We start from the raw sequence: 18,456 nt of genomic DNA, 5'->3' as shown, positions 1-18,456 counted from the left end.
ATATTTTCAGGTATATGAAATTCTGAACGAATATCGGCAGGAGATTCTTTTATGGATTTTTTATGATAGGAGCAGTCTATAACTACAATCGGTGCTTTATTTTTAAATTCTTCAGAAGAAAACAGCGGTCGATTTTCTTTCTGGTAATACAATGATTGGAATTTACGAAACATGTCATAGAGCAAGACATATATAATTGTCTAGAAATCAATGACCATGTTTTCTTAGGGATAAGTAATTCCGTTGAGGTAGAGTTTAATAATTCTTAATTTGCAGTGATCAAACTGACAGCTATCTTTCTCACGGTTGATTTCTAATGAGTTTGAAATCCGCAATTATGTACAGAGGCTTTTCGGTAAAACGAAATGTTTTTAGCGAACCAACTATGCTTGTTTGTACGCGATAACACAGGATACTCATGTAGCTCCGAACTTCGAAAACGTATAGATAATGGTGTATCATTTTCTACAATCTTGAGCAATCGAAGTTGTTCTTAATCAGATAATGTTACATGTTGAATCCTCCACAATATAAGTTGAAGGGTAATTTTCGAGTCTACCGGTGTTTCTTCTGTTTAAAGAGCATTTTAACAACTTCGATCATGGATCGCAATTATCTCTTGTTTTTCATTGATAATAATACGTCTATTTTCTTGAGCCAAGCCAAGAATATGTTTTAATAATAGCACACCTGTGAAGGTACCATCTTCATTTATCATCCAGTTTCTAGTAGCTTTTGGACACCATCCTACCCTCCGTAAGATATTACTTTCTTCAGCACTAAACGACGGGTACAGTTTCATATACCAACATTCATTAATTTGTCTTTTCCTACACTATTTATTTCATAACTCGCTTCAGAAAAGAGAAAGGCTGGGTCATGGTTATTTAGTTGAGATATACTCGGGCTACTGCCATCCGCCTTATCTCTGCGTCCTTCGATATACAGGTAAAATTCATGAGGTAGGGTGTATATATCTTGCTGATTGATAAATAAATGAATTTCATCATTGTTATTGAGTCCAAAAGTAAAAGGTTCATAAGAATGGAGCTCATTTCGTAGTACACCTACTAGAGTTTCTATCGTGCCCATAGTCTCTTCCATATTGCTGTGTTAGAGTATAACCTAAATTCTGAAGAATTTGCTTTTGCACATCTGTTCACTCGGTTACTCTTCGCAAATACGTGGTATGTCTCCTCTATGTACACTATGTTTTATAGATTTGTTTCACGCTGGTTTAAGATGAAGGTTGTAAGCTACATACGTATGACGATCTAAACTAATGAGCTGATTATTGTTATTGAAAAGCCTAACGGTGACGTCACTAATGTGTGTTACAGTCACAGGATGATAAAGCACAACTGATAGTGTCTCACGAATGCTATAACTACTTTCTTCTGTAATCATAGAGTCGTGCAAGACATGCGAAAATTGTTGATTATTATACGAGTCAGTAACATCATTACAAGTAATGCTTACATGATGATCATCGAAAATTGTTATAGGTTGATCAGATTCATGACGTATGTTCGGTAAGACTTATCTTGATGAAAATCCTAGCAATGGTCCAATCGAATCAGATTGTGATTTCAAGTCAATCCTGAAAGGAGACGCAATGACACATTTATGCGTGATGTTTGCTTACTGTAAGAGATAACGTGTAATTATTATTACTATCTCCAAGCTGTTCAGTTAACACACGTTTCAATGAATTCATGAATATCGTCTACTGAATAAGTGCCTGGCGATAGCATTAGCACATACTCATAATAATGAAATTTGCTTATGCCGTCGCGCACGTTAGAGATTGCATTGTAGCTTTCAAATGAAACTAGTTCATGACTATGAGGCTGATTATTGAGTGTGATCAGTGGACTAAAGTAGAGAGTTTCTTCAGTTCCTTCTTCGCGTACCGTAAACGTTCTTGCTACGTTGCACATCACGTGTGCACTGATGATCTTTGTCAACAGTCTGTGTTACATGTAGGAACATTAGACATAATCGACCGAACATGCATTTATTTATTTTTTTTCTGCGCGGTTTTCTGTGTAAACAAATACTGCACTGCTTCCGAAATACCGTATAAGCTCAAAAGGAGGTGGTAAATCTCCATAAGCATCGAAATACCATACCTTAGACTTACGTTTTATAGAGGCAACGTAATGAGTTTCAGGTCCATAACTGTCGTCTAAGTTGATCACAGCGCTCTCACGTTCACGTGGTTTGCTGGTAGCTGATCTCGCGTAAACACACCGCTAAAATAGTAAGTAAAAAGCGTAGCAAATTATTCGTGTATTACTGCCCCACAATCCAACATATCATTACTTCCTGAAATATTTCGTAATTTACTGAAAAATTTCTCTGTCGAATCCCTGTTAAATGTTCTCGTTACTACAAAATAAAATCCAGAGGACAGAAGGTACTTGATACACTTAACGGTCGAATAAGTAGTCAGTAGGGTAACTTCATACGTTTCTTTACTCAGAAACCCAGTAGCCTTTTCTTCACTGCATGTCTTAATTTCCACCAGGTACGCCGGAAATTCATTTTCCAACCAAGATAACCTCTCGTCGCTTACGTCAAAAAAGTGCATTTCTCTTTATTGTGGCGTGCATTGGTGAATTACTGTACATCATGAACATCGAACGATTTATTTATGAATTTCTCGTCTCATCATATTTGTATTAGTTTTGTGATTGCTAGTAACTAAACTCACTATTATAAAATCACAAAGATTTCACTTGTTTAATTATTGACAGCATTAGGGCCTGAAGTTCGGGGCCAGAATGTTTCCTTGAGAAGTAGTATGCCAAAGGCATTCGGAAGTTGGTTGATAAGCCATTTATCAAAAAGCACAATAAATGGTTCGCAAGTACTGTCCTATTTTCTCTCGCACCTTAACAATTAGGTACGACATCGGAACTAATTTCACATCAAAGAGCTTTTGTATGTGCTGAAGTATCCTTACGACGAAATTGGTATATTGCGCGTCTTGTGGGTTGTCATCACCTCTTCCTGTTTCTCGATTAGCAGTAATGTTGTTATTGCCTTGAACTATGTACTCATCTTCCAACTTCCTCTTCTTTCCATGATTCACATTATGTTTCACAATTTTTTCCTTTCCGCGGTTATTTTAGGTGTTTTATGTGCAGGATATTCTTCAAACGCATTAACGTTCAATTTCATTATTTTCAACTCAGGGAAAAAATCAAATTTACGAAAATGCCGCCATATAAAGACGTTCTTGCCTCAAAACTGCGTACAAATACATTTCTAGAAATAGCACTGAGCCATTTCTGTCTGAGCACTGATATACATGGAAATTCGTGAAATGAAATCCCTTTTACTTGCCCGCTCTTAATCTTACAGTACGGCTCACAACAGTATACCATTGTAGCTAACCATCACCTACGACAATTAAACATTATTATTTTTCCCGGATACATAGGCCTACAAAAGCACAGAATAATTAAAAATAATCAAAGAATTAAACACAGGTAATATAATTGAATCCACGTAACAGAACTACATACCTTACGTTGCTAAAGCGTAATTCTTACTCACACGCAGCTGATCATTCAAATTAAAAACACTTCGTTAATCACCGAAACACATGCATTAACAAGGGAAATTCTAGCCTACTGGAACTAAGAAATCTGTCCAGGGCGACATCTTTCTGGCACTCCTGTGAGCAAAACTTAAACTACGTGTTTTTTGCTGTTTAGCATACAAGTGTAGGCGAGTGACAAGGCGTTATATGCATAGCAGACGGCGATGAATGTGCCAATTATGACGACCTGTGATTTTTATGGGTTCACTTTCACGCCATGTCTGCTACTCCAGTCTTTATTATTCCATAGTATTTCGTTTAACTTAATGATAGAATGGTTTTAAGTCATTAGGCTTTGCGTGAACGTATAATTGAATATCATCTGCATATAGGTGATATTTGCTATTGGTCAACATCTCAAATAAGTCGCTCATGTATAATGAGAACTCAAGGTTATTATCGTTCGACTGATCTCTTAGGCTTCGATCACATTGGAAGCACGCTTGTGAAGTAATTTGGTGGCGCGCGCGTGCGCAAGCGTGCACATATAAACAAAATATGTAGGAAAGCGACAGAAACAAGTGGTCACTTGTCCATCGCTGCTCACACTGCCCGCTACAAGCAAGTGCACGCTTGCGCAAGCTTGATCCGACTTCACTTCGAAACAAAAATATTTGTTTTGTAGTTGCAAGCGTGCGTGATCTCAGTTGATTTCTGACCATCGAGCCTTCTCTTCAGGTGATACACACTTTCGGAAATGAGATTGCTTCCTTATTCTAGGTGTGATTTTGTCCAGTATATAGTAGAAAGTGTCCGGTATCATTCTGAAGTATTCAAAAAACTTATCAGGCTGTCTAAGAAAATCGTTGAATATTCGTGCAAACTCTCCATCTTCTTCTCTGTCCAAAAAATACTCGTTCACCCACTCTTCCCTGATGTCCTGCTCATCCAAAAATAAAAACTTTAATACACCATTTTCCAAAACAATGTCCTCATCGCCTGACATCTCCATTTCTACTGACCTGTTTATAATAATTAACTTGCACCTGCTTGCATTTAGTGTGAGCACATTGCTGTTTACGCCAGCTTGCGCACGCGCGTGCCACCAAATTACTTGCACAAGCGTGCCTCCAGTGTGATCGAAGCTTACCTAGACTTCCCTCTACCTACAACAATACGCCTAATCTCACCATCGGCACAAGGCCGATGTTAGTAAGAATACTCCACGCTTAGATGCTATTCATATTGTAATCGAAATAGCTCATCCACGACGCCATCGATTTAGAAAAGGTGACTTTGTTCGTATCGGCAAACATAAGTTTGTCTTCGCAAAAGACACCCCTAACTGGAACACAGAAATATTTCAAATCAACAGTGTTAAGATTACTAATCCAGTTACCTACTTACTTCACGATCTTTCAGGACAGCCTATCGAAGGAGAATTCTAAATCAGGAAACAAAATATCCTGATCACTATTTAATCGAACGTGTTAATCGTCGTCGCGATAATAAACTGTGTGTCATATGGCTTGGTTTTAATAAAAACTTCAGTTCATGGATTAATAAAGGTGATGTACTTTCAAAAATCGCTGATGTATTTTTCTAGAGCCTCTTTTCTACTATTGTTTAAACGTGTTCGTTAACATTATTACTACCAGTTAAGTTAGAAATTGGAGCAGAGTAAGGTAAACGTTTAAAATATCGAGCAACACTGCATTATATTCCACAAATAATATTTATGTTAGCACTAGCTGACCCGACAGACGTCGTTCTGTCAAAAATAAATGACAGTGGAACGAACTCAAATTCAGTCTGTACTGCACGGAAAAATCAGAATAATGCAAATGACTACTATACATCATCAACATTAAATGAGTTAATTTTCTACTGCTACCAAAAGTTAGTAAGAAACTACAGGAAAAACGTGTTTTCATTATATGCAACATTAATATCTTGAATGTGAATAACGAAATGCTCAAATAGGTCACAGCATATCACTACCCAGAAATAACCCTGATTGACTGTAACGTAGATGTGAACCGTTCAGCAGGTCTTCAAATCCTTCACAGAGCCATAATTATCCCCCGTTGCAAATCAAGTAATTTGATAAGTTGATGGCGTGAAGATAATGTGGCCAAACTTACTCCTCTTTCTTCGTAGGAAATATCTATCATAGAAAACACTGATTCCAATCAACACAATGAAGATATTTTTCATTGTAAAGCTTTAAGGTACACGATATGTTTTGCTTGATTACCTGGCGCGTAAACAAACAAAGTTGATGGTTTTCCAACACGGGAACAGGCAACATCCAATTGGCCATGCGAGAAACATGGGTTTTCAAGATAATTGCCGCAAACACTAAGCGACTGCCTATGGGATTTATTTATAGTCTTAGCAAAAGCGAGCTTTTCTGGAAACTGCAGTCGTTTAAATTTAAGTGGTAAGTCAGTCGGAATCATAGGGATGCGTGGTATCAAAACGTCTTCCCCTGTATACTTCCCCGTTAGAATGGTTGCTTCCATCACGTTGTTCAGTAATGTTTTCACCGCTAGCCGTGTGCCTGGCAAACTGATTTCATAGATCCAATAGCAACGCATTGGTAGGCACTGTAGTCAGTTGAAACATCGTAACTGAAAGCAGCTCGATTCAAACTTGGAAGATTATTAGCTGAAAGGTGCGCTGCACGGGTTTGTGATATCCGAATCCTTTCAGTTTCATTTCGCTATTCACGTTGTGTCCGATTAGACTGAAAATTACCTTTAGCATTTCGAGTTCTTCTACCGAAGTTGCTCCGCCCGCGTCTTATAGGCGGCATGAGCCTTGAAATGAGTATACTGTATATGGAAGTACACACAAAATAAACCAATCAAGCAAAGAAGTCGATGAACTACTTTGTTGAGAAGCGAAGATTTAAAAACTATGAGGGTAGACAAAGATCTCCAACTATAAAAATACACGACACTGCATGCGACTGTCTGGAGAGCGTACGTTTGGGAAATCCGCACCGGCAGTCGAGGCACCCAGACAGCAAGCCAGGCAGCAGAGTCACGCGTGAAACCAAAACCCAAGGAGACATTCTTCCTGTCACAAACTGAGAACTAAGCGAGATAAGAACTTGGGGTTTGTTTTAAAAATAACTTCTATATCTGAAGACCATTTGCCTCGCTTTGATACCCCATGCAAATTCAATAGCCAATAAGTTGGCCAGCGACTGACTTTTTCGTGCCTGCACATAAAAATATCTGAACATGACTGAAATGAAACACAAATAGTGCATGTTCTTATTTTTTAAATTTAAAAACACACTTATTTCCGTCGAGCTGAAATGTTCCTTTACCAGCAGTGAAAAAAATACAAATATAGTGAATATAAAATAGGAGTTATGACATGATAAGTTCTATGCAATGAAGATTTTGTATTTGAGGTAACATTTCATTATATTCACATTTTCACACTCAATTATTTTGTAAACCTTTTTTTGTTAACGGCATCAAATGTGGCTTGAAATTTTGTACATAATTCAATATTCACCCATTTTAACCGATAACATTGAGATTTACGGACATTCGGCAAACGCGCTGGATTAGATGAGGACAGCGCTAAGCGCAAACGTGGGAGAAGGAAAGTGAGACGAACAGTTTGAATGGAAAAGAGAAATGGGGCTCTTACGTTTTTCCTGGCTTTTTTCCAATTTTTCTCTTCGTAAAAGCCTTACTCGGACTTCAGCGAATATTAGAAAAAAATTAGCCGAATTGGTCCAGCCGTTCCTGAGTTTTGCGCTTAGCAACACATTTAGCGATTCATTTTTATTGGGGCTCTTGCATTTTTCCTGGCATTTTTCCAATTTTTCTCTTCGTAAAAACCTTACTCGGACTTCGGCGAATATTTGAAAAAAGGATTAGCCGAATTGGTCCAGCCGCTCCCGAGTTTTGCGCTTAGCAATTCATTTTTATTATATAGATGTGAATATTTTTCTTTCATCAAGTAAATCTGCTTAGTCCTTTGATTTTCTCTGCGTTCTTCGCCTTCTAATGCCTCCACCCAGCAACAGTTGCACCAGCAAAAACAAGCGCTGCTCTCTTCTCGGCAACTGAAGAATTAGGTGACGTCACATGCTTCATAGCTTTACGGAGCAGATTTTCATCAGCAACACGTCTCATTTCACGATTGTTTCACGTTTACTAGCACGGTAAGCAAGATCATGCTCTTTGCAAGCTGCATCTGACATATTAATACTAGGATCACCACGCGCCGAGCGAACATAGAGTCGAGTACCAGGACAACGGTATTGGTAGCTAGGAAGGTGAAAATAAAAAGGAGGAAGATTAATTGCTTATTGATGAGTCCATAACCAGCATGCTTCCTCACTGCATGTCTCTTCTGAGTCTGCTTGTTCGCTTCTTCGCAGCCATGATAAGTGTCCATAAGCGAAGGCCACTCGTTAGTTTTAGGTCCGTATACAGTTTACACGAACGACATTATCTCACTGAGGGATTCTTAGATAAACTTGTTGATGATGTAGACTACACCTTTAAATCTCCGACAGAACATTATCTTGCATCCACGCACAAGGAACTTTCTCCCAGATCTTCTTTACAGCATTCGCAGCTTCATTCACTAGAAATGCCTTTGGTAATGCCTACAGCTCTCTTTCAGTAAAAGTGTTTAATTTCTTATTGCAAGCATGAAACTTTCGATCTCCTTTTCAATTGCGTTACACTTAGTATCAGACAAGAATGTCATGATATCCTTTCTCTACCAATGTTTCTTCCTCATTGACGAGGTTTGAACACTGCTATTTACATAAGACACTGACTTCCCGCCATGTACTGCGACACAACCAATCAAAGAGGATACACACATGGCGTAAAGATGGTTTCTCGTTTCCATACTATGCTTCTCTGGACGAGTTTGAAATGATGGATATCCTAATTCATGCAGATCGGTAACATTACATGTTGCTGGTAGATACTCACGCAACCATTCCATCTTTCCACAACCCTTCACAATCACTACAATCCTGAGAAGTAAGCATTCATAGTCATACCTAAAAAGCGACAAACCATGCCTTTTATCTTCCCGACCATCTTAAATTATTTTTAATCCATTTCGTTTACTTTTTACGTCATCTGTTTGCAAACATTAAGGGATAGGTGGACTAAATACTAAACCAACGATGTTTGGGGCCCACAATACAGTGCAATACAATACAACTACCCCTTTAAACGCAAATTTGCTCGCATTCACTTTAAAACATTACACATCATCTATCAATGTTCTTGTCATGATGAACTAAAAAGGTTCTAGCACAGTATCTCATTGACTAAGTAAAATATTCCTATTAAGAGCATATATAGAGACTTAAGCTTACGACCGAAAGAGAGCCTGTTAACGAACAAGTCTAAACATGTATAACCATGTCCACGTGATCTCTGTGTGGCTAACCTTAGTATGAATCTTGCTCCACGTGTTAAACGTAGCTGTAGATTAAAGTTTCGTGTGTATGGTCTCTACCTCAACTTCTATCTCAGTCTCCACCTCAACTTCAACATTTTAACAGTATTAGCAAAACTGAACTAGCATCGACCATAAACTAGAGTTACTCCAGTAGAGCATGCACAGGATAACCTACGAATAAGAAATTGTTTATTTTCTAAGCACCCCTACCCCATACGCGTACGAATATACGGATAAAGAGCAGATGCGAGGTGTAAAAATGTAAAGTAGGTAAAACGAAACAATTTAAACTCACAAAGAGCTTTCTGCGACCACCATTTGAGGATGTAATGAATTTTTAAGATAAGAGTTGTTTTCCCCCAAACCTAATTTTTACTCCAAACGTCATTTAAAGCATCCTCCGAGACTTTTAAGGTTGTAAGTTTTATACCCAGAAAGGAAATAGTCGGGGGTGAGTTGATATATTATATCACTGGCAAGGGGATAATTTTTGATAAATTTCAAACTAAAAGTGAGTTTTCTGCAACTAACTGATTAGGAGATATTGAATTTTCAAGTTAAGTAATTTTTTACACCCCATCCTAGTTTTTACTCTAAACGTTATTTAAAGAATTCTCCAAGATTTTTAACGTTCGAGGTCAATTTACCCCAAAATTTTGAAAAGAAACAGTTTGGAGTGAGTTCATATTTATCACTGGTTAGAGGATAAATTGTCAGCTAAAATCAGTTTGCTAGAACCATCGGTTGAGGAGATGAATTTTTAATATAAGGGGTGTTTTCATCCACTCCCTGACACGAGTACATTTTAACACACTACTACAGGTACTACAGTAACACAGGTTATCAAGCAAATTCTACATACGTATAAGTACACTGATGACCGTGATGTTACAAGCTCCTAATAAGTCAACAACAACAACAACAACTTACAAGAACGGCTCGTTAATAAGAGACCATAAAACTTTCCATATAGGTAATTTATAGGAGCCAACTTGCCTAGTAGTCCTTGCGACAGAAGCCAACGAGCTAGTGTATGGAAGGTCAGCCGTTTAAGAAGAAGAAGAAACTGCCGAATTGTCACCATTTGTCTCCCTGTATGGCAGCCATCTTGCCTAGTAAGACAGTTAAGCCTGGAATCTTATAGGCAAAGAACTTGGGTCTGTAAGGTTGGCATCCCTCCCTCTGTCAGGTTGCCACACCTGCACCTGTAGCTACCTAGTTCTTAGCATCACCCACCAGAGCGTAGCACACACCCCCACGTCGTGTGACAGCTGCCACACAAAACGACGCCCACTATTCAAATCACCCGAGCCCACGATTGAAATTTTCCGTGCCTGTGACGTCATAAGTCACGTTTCCGGCAACAGCCGATCAACGATTCTTAGATACCTAATCATTTTCTCCGGATTTTTTTACCTTGACCAAAGTACAGACAAAACTTTCATTTTCTATAGCTAGGCTACTGTGCTTATCACTTTCGCCGTCCTTAAACAACTCCTGATGGGCGAACTTCAGGTATCTATTAAAATCTACCGGGTGTGAAAAGAAATCAATACTCAGACTTCTAGAAATGGCAGAAGAGACCTAAAGAAATATATTTTTACCAAATTTCCTATCGCGTCAAAGTACGTCAATTATCAATTTCCAACCTATGTTTATTTCATAAAATATATTTGATTTGGTCTCTTCAATAGTCCCTAGGAGTTTGAGTACTGAATTTTATTACATGCTACAAAATAATTGAAGGTATGTTAAAATAATAAAATTATTTTATCACAATTGATTGGGAGCCTCCGTGGCTCAGGTGGCAGCGCCTCAGCCTCTCACTGCCGGATACCGTGGTTCAAATCCCGGTCACTCCATGTGAGATTTGTGCTGGTGAAAGCGGAGGTGGGACAGGATTTTCTCCGAGTACTCCGGTTTTCCCTGTCATCTTTCTTTCCAGCAACACTCGCCATCATCATTTCATTTCATCTGTCAGTCATTAATCACTGCCCCAGAGGAGTGCGACTGGCCTCGGCAGCCGGCACAATTCTTATCCTCTGGGCAAGATGGAGGCTTCATTCATCCCACCCCTGACCCGGTCATTGACTGGAAAACAGGTTGTAGGGTTTTCATACAATTGATTACCTTAACGCTATTGTCCACATAAGCATTATGCACAACACTGTTTTCATCCATTACATTATTCAACTTCATAATTCTATTTCTTCAGTAAAATAATTCTCAAATATCTTCTCATTCATATGTATTATATTTTATGCAAGATATAGTCGAATGTAATGTATCAAGATCTTAGTAATCAAGGAATAACACCAAAACACGTTTTTACCATCTAGTTTATTGTTAGAAACTCTGGCACTCCAGCATCAATTGAGACTGAGAGTAGTTTGAGGCATGTATAAAATATAAAACAGGAGTAAGTTAAGATTCACTGTACAATGTATGGGTACTTACAGCCTCCGAGGGAAACAACGAAGAAGGCTGCCAACAGCACTCCCCACCACACCCCTTTCTGCAGTTCGAAGGCAGAGAATTGTAGCTGTATGCACAGAGCAACACAGAAGCATATGAAGACAAGGACAGCCGCCGACACGACACCTCCAGGTTCACAGTTACCTACTAGACACCTTAGCCACCAAAAACTAGGTTTCAGTCTCCCCACAGTTGCGAACTCCACAATCTGGAAACCAAAAAGTATACTTTAAGTTTTGTACATGATCTGGTGCACCCATGGGTTGAACTGAGTAGGAGGGATCGTTTCACTTCGTAAAGAAGAGAGCAGATCCGTTCTGCTCCATGATAAACATGTTTGTATTATAGTTAAATGTTAAAATAGCTATAAGGGCCGAACGTGAGGTTTAATGTATGGGTTGAATATAGTTATTAATAATATTTAAATAATATTATGATGAATGCATTATGCTCAGTTTAGGGCCCACAGTTTGTGACGTACCCACTCGGCCCACAGATGTGTGACAAAATTAAGACGTGGCAGGTCACCTTAATATTAGTATAAATAAATGATATCTCATTGTTTCTCCATAAACAATATCCTATGGGCACCAGCTTATGGCTTGAAAATGATAGTTGATAATTAATAATAATAATAATAATAATAATAATAATAATAATAATAATAATAATAATAATAATAATACGTAATGAGACTCAAAAAACTCCCAGGGGTGGGGTGACGGAACACAAATCATTAAGTACACTAACTTGGAATTTAAGGATCATTAATAATAATTTCAGAAAATACAAATTAAAACCACTATTTATTAAGATGAAAAATATGACGTACGGCGTATTAACGAAATCTGAACTTACGGAAGCAAAAGAAAAATTGAATTAAATAAACTGTAAGAAAATGAACTGTTGCGCGAAGACATGCAGTAATTTATGCCATTAGCTTACCATTTGTAGACTCTGTTATCTGGAAGCTGATGATTGATGGATCTCTCGTAGAGGCGGTGTCATCTCTTGTGTGGATTCCAGTCCTACTTCTGCTTTTCCTGCCTTTAACCCTACTGTACTCCTTACATAAAGACGTAATGAGTCCTAATTTTAAATGCAAAACCACCATGGGTTATGTTCATGGAGAGAAGACACTTGTATTCTTCCGTATTAAGGAACAGTAGCGTAGCTAAATTCATAATAAAAGCTCTCCTCCAGTATACTAGTCAAAACCGGTCTCCCGTTGACTACCTCTCGTCAGTGAGATAACAGGTCCCAATGAGAGTAACTTTTGAGTAGTATATACTCAGATACGAAGTGAACTAAGTTAAAATCTTCTCCTATGTGCAGACGCAGAATCGTAGTAAAAGTGTCTTCCAAGAGTGTCTCTGTGTCTCAGATTAAGAAAGAGAATGTCCTCTCCAGCTCTTGTCTTCGAAGTATATCGGTTCAAATGTCTCCCTCCATCAGCCGTATCACATGGTCCAGTAAGATTCGAGGTCTCATCCCTTCTCCTATGTATTGCTAGGAATCCATCACGTTACTTCATTACGTCCATTCACTTAGGCTGTACTTTCCCGCGAAATCAAAGCGTCAGGTGGCGAACTTCGAAAAGTCGACGTTCATAATGCTTCAACTGTCTCTCCATGAGGTAGAGAGGGTAAGGTCTCTCGTAACCTTGATGACGTACTTTTCCTGGAAATGGGTTGAAATTAGCCTGCTGCCTCCAGTCACCTCACTACGGTTATTGGAAAATTTACTGCAAGCTATTAATATGAATGATGTTGAAATACTTTACACAATAAGTTTTTCGTTCAGAATACGTTATAGCCGCGTTACAAAGAAATGAAATGATGATGTGAAATGGATGATTAAAACCCTACATATATATACATATTATTTTTAAAATGACCTACCAGTGATCTACATCTTATCAATTAGTTATAGTTCAATAATTTAATACTTGCCGTGATGTCCCAAACATCACAAGTTCAATCGATATGCTCTGTTTAGGGTCCATCATTCAAACAGTCGACGCCATCCATTCATGAAAGAAACTATATCATTTAAGAATCAGTTGACGAATATATCGACTTGCCCATATGATGCACAGTAGCCATCTGAGAAGTATCTAAGTACCAGTGATGAGGCGTCCGCTTTATTTTACGTATTTGATTCATTTGATTCTATTCACGTTGCTGATTCGATTCAGTGATTCGATACATGGTACAATAGAGTAACGTTTCCCGTTAAGTCCGTGTACTGGTAGGTGGCAGTAACAACAGCAACATCCAGTGGAAAACACTGTCATCAGGTCGTTTTTCAATTACAGTAACTGCTAGCCTATAGTTCCTTAATTATTCAGCTCTCCAAATCAGTCTACTGTTTGTGGCTTAAAGCAAATCCAGCACGGTCGGTGATGGAGAACGTGCAGGTCACGCACGAGGTTCAGAGCGCTCTAACGGATTTCTCTAAGCTCCGTGTAGCCTAGTACTGCGAGTTACGAATGAAAGTAGTAAGCAAGGGATATTATTATTTACGATGACTTAAATGCTGTGAATTTTATACCCAAAAGTGAATCAAATTATTCCACCGAACAGCACGATATTTCAAAGGATTTCACAGATGCTAAATAACAGGTTTGAACAAATTATTTTATCTTTTGCGCAATTTACTTTATGTCGCACCGACACAGATAGGTCTCATGACGAAGACGGGATAGGAAAGGCTTAGAATCGGGAAGGAGGCGACCGTAGGCTCAATTAAGGTACATCCGAAAAAATAGATTAATCCCTAAGGCTGTTAAATGGGTGTTAAGACCCGAAAACAAAAATACTCTATTCCGAAATCGTTTAACGTACGAAGTCAAAATTCCGAATGGCGGTATTCCCAGGTGTAAAACGGGAATATTTTAAAACCTTCCATCCCTAAAGGGTTAAAAGAGGTTAGCTCCGGAAACGAAATGATTCATCCCTGCAAAACCGTTTGAAGTACGAAGCTGCAATTTTACAAGAAGGTTATACTTTTACGTCTTCAATGTCAAATACAGTATGATATACCGGTACTTCAAAATATTTTAATAGCAATAATATTCATTTTATGTCCCACTGCCTACTCCTTTGGTTTTTGGAGACGCTGAGGTGCCGGAATTTTGCCCCTCGGAATTTATTTTACTTGCTTCTACATTTACCGACATGAGACTGACGTATCTCAGCAGGGTCGAACCTGTCAACTTGGGCTCAGAAAGCCAGCGCCTTAACCATCTGAACCACTCAGCCTTGGCTTTAAAAAGGATCCCCCAAGTAGTTTATATGGGGGTTGATTCCTTTGAAATTCACAATTTTCATTTTTCCTAAAACGTTTGACGCATAAACTTAAAATATTACATGAAGGTATGTTTTCCACGTGCGACGTTTTAAATAAGAATTATTTTTAAAACGTTCATTCCTCCATTACTGTTCGACGTACGAAGTCATATTTTCACAGGCTGGGCGCATCTTCGCATAACATAGGTTTTTAAAACTTTCCAATTGAATGGAATTCAAATGAGTGTGAAGTCCGAAAATATATAATCATTCCTCCAAAACCGTCTGTCGTACGAACTGTGGGTGTATTTTAGAGCCTAGCCTGCAGTGGACTCACCAAATTTAAGATATTGAAATATATTTTTCAATTTAAAACCAGAGAAAAGCACGGGTATCATGCAAATACTGTATAAGAGAAAACTGAAGAATCGCTTGAACCAATTGGCCTACATCTACATATCTCTACTTTGGTAAAGTGTGAGTTTATTTGTACCTAAATGTGAAACCTAAATTTGGTAAAAACAGAATCAAAACTGAAGGAGTTTCTAAATTCAGTCATAACTCCTCTTAAGCAGGAATGAATTCAGATTTTTTTACAGAAGGAGTGAATTCTGGAATCAACCACCACCAAAAAAGGGAATAGTTATTACATGCCTCCGCATAGGGTTGGCGTCAGTAGGGTACCCGGCCGTAAAACAGGCCAAATCCACCTGTGCGACACAGACGCACCCGCAACCCCGCAGATGTGGGAAAAGCTGCAGCAGAAGAAGTAAAATCTAGAATCAGTACACAACTAATTATCGGATTAATGAATTTAGCGTTGTAATAAACAGAGAGAAGGAACTTATGACACATCAGTAATGTCTGCTTTAATAATGACTTACACCACTGTCATTCTTGAGGGGTCAGTCATGTATGAATGAAAAATGTCTGGTATCATTTCACGATTTTTGTATTTTTGTTTTTTCGTATTCCTTCCATACGAACGCGAAAATCTTAAAACCAGCATCAGTGGGGTAGCATACAGGGATGCTGTACAAAAACAGTAAGGGAATGCCTAGGAACAACTGTGTGTAAGGATGGGTAAAAGTGAACATCTTGGTGGAATGACGAAGTGAAAGCAGATTGTAAACGTAAAAAGAAGGCGTACCAGAAATGGCTCAATCAAGGACGGATGCAGACAGGAATTGTAAGCAGATGAAAGAAGTCGTGGGAAGATTTTTGTAATAACCTGGAAACGCTAAGTCAAACAGCAGAGAAACCTTTCTGGACCACAACGAAGAATCTTCGGAAGGGAGAGAGAAAGGAAATGAGTAGAGTTTTGGGTAATTCAGGTGAACTCATAATATTGATGTCAGGGAATCTCTGGACAGGTAGAAGAATATTTTGAAAATCTTCTCATCGTACAGAGAGATCTTCCTGGTGACGTCACGAACAACCAAGCTCATGGGGAGGAGGACAATGATGTTGGTGAAATTACGCTTGAGGAGGTGGAAAGGGTGATAAGTAAACCCCATTGTCACAAAGTAGCAGGAATAGATGAAATCAGACCTGAAATGGAGAAATATAGCGGGAAGGCAAGGTGAAATGGCTTCATCGAGAGGTAAAATTAGCATGGAATTTTAGTACGATACCTTCTAATAGACAAAGACAGTAATTGCACCTATCCTTAAGCAAGGGAACAGAAGGATTGCAACACCTATCGAGGTATCTCATTGGTCTGTTCACCAGGCAAAGTGTTCACTGACATCTTGGAAAGGCGGGGGCGATCAGTGATTGAGAGGAAGTTGGATGAAAACAAGTGTGGTTTCAGACCATGGAGGGGTTGTCAGGATCAGATTTTCAGTGTGCGCCAGGCAATATTGAAAAATGCTACGAGAGGAATAGACAGTTATGTTTTGTAGATCTAGAAGAAAGCATATGGCAAAGTACCGAGGGAAATGATGTTCGCCGTCCGGGGATAATATAGGATTAAGGATAGATTATTAAAATCAACCAAAGGCATTTATGTTGACAATTGGGCTGCGGTGAGAATTGATGGTAGAATGAGTTCTTGGTTCAGGTTACTTACAGGGGTTAGACAAGACTCTAATATTTCACCTTTGTTGTTCATAGTTTACATGGATCATCTGCTGAAAGGTATAAAATGGGAGGGAGGGATTAAGTTAGGTGGAAATGTAGTAAGCAGTTTGGCCTATGCTGACGACTTGGTCTTAATCGCAGATTGTGTCGAAAGCCTGCAGTCTAATACCATGGATCATGAAAATAGGTGCAATGAGTATGGCATAAAAATTAGGCCTTCAAATACTACATGTATGACATTAGGCAAGCAATCCAAGATAACTGAATGTCAGACAAGGGATACAAAGCTGGAACAGGTATATAATTTGGAATTTAGGATGTGTGGTCTCTCAGGATGGAAGTGTAGTAAGTGAGATTGAATCAAGGTGCAGTAAAGTTAATGCAGTGAGCTCGTAGTTGCCATCAACAGTATTCGGTAAGAAGGAAGTCAGCTCCCGAATGAAACATAGGTCTGTTTTCAGACCAACTTTACGTTATGGGAGCGAAATCTGGATGGACTCAGGATATCTTATTCATAAGTTAGAAGTAACAGAGATGAAAGTAGCCAGAATGACTGCTGGTACAAACATGTCGGAACAATGGCAGGAGGGTCCTCGGAATAAGGAGATACAGGCTAAGATAGGAATGAACTTTTGGATTAAGCTGTACGCATACACCGGTGTCGGTGATGGGATCATGTGAGAAGAATGGACGAGAATAGGTTACCTAGGAGAATAAGGGACTCTGCTATTGAGGGTAAGAGAAGTAGAGGGAGACCAATACGACGATGGTTAGACTCAGTTTATAACGATTTAAAGATAAGAGGTATAGAAATAAACGAGTCCATAGAACTAGATACAAACATAGGATTTTGGCGGCATTTGGTAAATTCACAGAGGCTTGCAGAATGAACGCTGAAAGGAATAACGGTCTATAATTAAGATGTATGTATGTATGTATGTATGTATGTATGTATGTATGTACTGTACCGGTTACGACCTGTACATAAGTATTTTTTGAGCATAAGTTACGAGCTAGCGAGTGTATGACGACTGTGAGCTGTGACGTAGCCACAGGGGCTAGCTAGACCGCCCGCTCGTCTCAACACGTGTTACCAGCCTTGACTGGTATTTTCTGGATTCCACGTCACTTGTTCTAGAGAGTTCGATGGAGAAAATTTTGAAATTTCTATAATAATGATGCTTGCGAATCGAGCGATATGTCATCTTGTTTGGGATCACCTAAACGTCCCAATGCTCGAGTTTCAAGCAAATCCATCGGGGGATTCGGGAGATATTCAATCAAACCGTATTATGACGTAGACGTCCCGAATCGAATAAAAGGAGGACCTACTGTAGAATATTCACACAGTCTCAGCTGAGTAGTCAGCGGGGACACTCTTGCTGCTACTATCATCGTGGAACTCTGTCATTATACAAGTGTGGGAAGACGATTCTTCCAAGTACTATAAAGTGGACTCATAAGACTTCGAGTGTTGTAGAAAATTTTCTAAGTCTTCGTAATTGAACTTAGAATATTTACAAGTGTTAATTAAATGGACTTGTATTATTTACGTGCCTTCGAGACTGAAACTTTTCTAAGTGTTTGGACTTGTATTAT

At 38.8% G+C, this 18,456-nt stretch overlaps 1 protein-coding gene across 1 annotated transcript in view; it reads right to left on the bottom strand.

Moving 5' to 3' along the window:
- Positions 1-18,456, bottom strand: part of LOC136863182 (cationic amino acid transporter 4) — a 186,916-nt gene that overhangs the window by 47,406 nt on the left and 121,054 nt on the right. Inside the window, exon 6 of the mRNA XM_067139535.2 lies at positions 11,468-11,693. Coding sequence (XP_066995636.2) covers positions 11,468-11,693 — 226 coding nt within the window. The remainder of the gene's footprint in view (positions 1-11,467; positions 11,694-18,456) is intronic.

Source organism: Anabrus simplex, chromosome 2 (genome assembly GCF_040414725.1).
Source record: "Anabrus simplex isolate iqAnaSimp1 chromosome 2, ASM4041472v1, whole genome shotgun sequence".
NCBI lineage: Eukaryota > Metazoa > Arthropoda > Insecta > Orthoptera > Tettigoniidae > Anabrus > Anabrus simplex.
This window is presented reverse-complemented; position numbering and strand designations above follow the sequence as displayed.